The following is a 2375-nucleotide window of genomic DNA, read 5'->3' on the forward strand; positions in this document are numbered from 1 at the left end:
ATTAATTTACTTATTTTTTGAGACAGAGTCTCGCTCCATTGCCCAGGCTGGAGTGCAGTGGCACAATCTCAGCTCACTGCAACCTCTGCATCCCCGGCTCAGGCAATTCTCTTGCCTCACCCTTTCAAGTAGCGGGGACTACAGGTATGTGCCACAACACTCAGCTAATTTTTTGTATTTTTTTTCAGTTGTTTGTTTCCTTTAAATTAACATCTAAATAGATTATACATGTTCTATAATTATAATATGGAAATGTATATGAGCAAAATATATAAATTTTTTGGTGAATGCTTAGGGAAGAATGATGTCAGTCAAGTTCATCCAAGGTCTTAAGCAGCAGCATCTATGCAGCCAGGATGTGGTCAGAGTTTGGGGACAGAGGTAGATATCCGCAATCCATGCATCTCTTTGATTTATTCTTTTAGTGCCTGATAAACCATCTGGTGCTGCTGGACAGTTCTCTTCTCCTTAAATTCTTCTGATTCAATTTTAATTTCATACATCGTCCCACAACTCCAGAAATGTCAGTGACTTTGATAGCTGTAGCTCGTGGAAACTTTTCTTTGAGAATTTGGGTCACTCTGAGCTCCCCCTCAGTCTGGGTGTCAAACATCCCATGGTGAAGTGGAAGCCCGCAGATCCCGCGGAGCAGAGGCGCTGCTGCGGCCAGGCTCCATGCCGCCATGCCCCGCTGACGCGACCCGCCGCCCGAGGTCACTGTATGCCCCTAATTTTTTTGTATTTTTAGTAGAGATGGGGTTTCACCATGTTGGCCAGGCTGGTCTCGAACTCCCGGCCTTAGGTAATCCACCCACCTCGGCCTTCCAAAGTGCTGGGATTACAAGTGTGAGCCACCATGCCCGGCCAGACCAGCCCTTTGCAACATTGTAACCTCTGTGAGTTTGTTTTCATTAAATACACTTTCTCTTTTCTATATTTATGAGCCATTTTCCTAAAGATTGGGGCCTCATATCTTCAAAATGATAACTCCTTTCTTTCTTCTTTTTTTTTTTTTTTGAGACAGAGTCTCACTCTGTTGCCCAGGCTGGAGTGCAATGGTGCGACCTCGGCTCACTGCAACCTCTGCCTCCCAGGTTCAAGTGATTCTCCAGCCTCAGCTTCCCAAGTAGCTGGGATTACAGGCGTCTGCCACCACGCCCGGCTAATTTTTGTATATTTTTAGTAGAGATGAGGTTTCACCATGCTGGCCAGGCTGGTCTCGAACTCCCAAACTCAGGCAATCCACCCGCCTCGGCCTCCCAAAGTGCTGGGATTACAGGCGTGAGCCACCGCACCTGGCATTCTTTCTTTCTTCCTTTTCTTTCTTCTCTTTCTTTCTTTCTTTTCTTTCTTTCCTTTCTTTCTCTCTCTCTCTCTCTCCCTCCCTCTCTCTCTCTCTCTCTCCTTCCTTCCTTCCTTCCTTCCTTCCTTTCCTTTTTGGTCAGGATTATAAAGGTGTTCATCCTTTGTCTTTCTGGGGAGTTGATTAATTATTTTCAAGTACAGGAAGGTTCATTGTCATTCTGGTATTGGAAGACAAAGATGATACTTGTGTCATAGTTTTTTCAAGCAATCGTCTGTGCACTTTATCCTAAGTGTTTACCACGCAAGAAGTCTTTGACCGGTGCTACCTGTCAGAGGAGAGAGAAGTTTTTGTGAGCCAAGGGTCAGAGTGGGTTCCAAGAGGTCACAGGATTTGAGGAGATGAGAGCTGGGCATGGTGGCATAGGCCTGTAGTTCCAGCTACTCAGAAGGCCAAAGCCGGAGGATCGCTTGAGTCCAGGTGTTCAAGGTCAATCTGAGCAACATAGTGAAAACCCATCTCTGTTAAAAAAAAAAAAAAGGATTTGAGGAAATTAAAACTGCAGTGGACTTTCTACATGAGGAAAAAGTACAAATAGAGGCAATAAGGAAGTAAAAAACACCCACTGTATTTATGGGAAGGTGAAAACCTCCTGGGTAAAACAGAAGGTTTCTGTTGGAGAATAAAAAAAAGATACTGTTAGATAAGAAATGTGATGCATCCTGTAAAAAACTTTAAATCCCCAAACAAGTGATTGACACAGATTACTGTGAATTAGAGGGGATGTTCATGATCAGAACAGGATTTGACAAAAATTAATCTGGCAATACTTCAAAGGATGAATTGGAGACAAAGAGACAGGGATACTTGTTTGGAAACATATCCAGGTAACAAGTGCCAGATTCACAGCAAAGCTGTGTGAATGAAGAAAAAGGGGCTGCTTGTGACATTTTATGTTGGAGTGAATCACGTACACAATGGAGAATTGGGCACATGGACACAGGTTTGACCCACAGCAGAAGAGGTGAATTGTACTTGGGAGTGATCTTTATAAAGGAGGTCAGGAAGGCAA

General features: G+C 43.9%; 1 protein-coding gene across 1 annotated transcript; it reads right to left on the reverse strand.

Annotated features, from left to right (window-relative positions):
* Positions 1-262: 262 nt before the first annotated feature.
* Positions 263-685, reverse strand: LOC100612123 (bolA-like protein 3). The gene is made up of 2 exons (XM_054685144.1): positions 502-685; positions 263-428 (listed from the first exon to the last, which is right to left on the reverse strand). Exons 1-2 carry the CDS (start codon positions 683-685, stop codon positions 292-294), a joined length of 321 nt encoding a protein of 106 aa, XP_054541119.1. The 3' UTR covers positions 263-291.
* Positions 686-2375: the final 1690 nt, after the last annotated feature.

This window comes from Pan troglodytes, chromosome 4, assembly GCF_028858775.2.
Source record: "Pan troglodytes isolate AG18354 chromosome 4, NHGRI_mPanTro3-v2.0_pri, whole genome shotgun sequence".
Taxonomy (NCBI): Eukaryota; Metazoa; Chordata; class Mammalia; order Primates; family Hominidae; genus Pan; species Pan troglodytes.

Bases quoted from the DNA above. Each gene is read 5' to 3' on its own strand.
- LOC100612123 (XM_054685144.1), bottom strand. From the start codon at position 685: ATGGCGGCATGGAGCCTGGCCGCAGCAGCGCCTCTGCTCCGCGGGATC. The intron at 429-501 runs GTATGAAATTAA...ATGGTTTATCAG, and splicing joins TTCTGGAGTTGTGGGACGAT to GCACTAAAAGAATAAATCAA.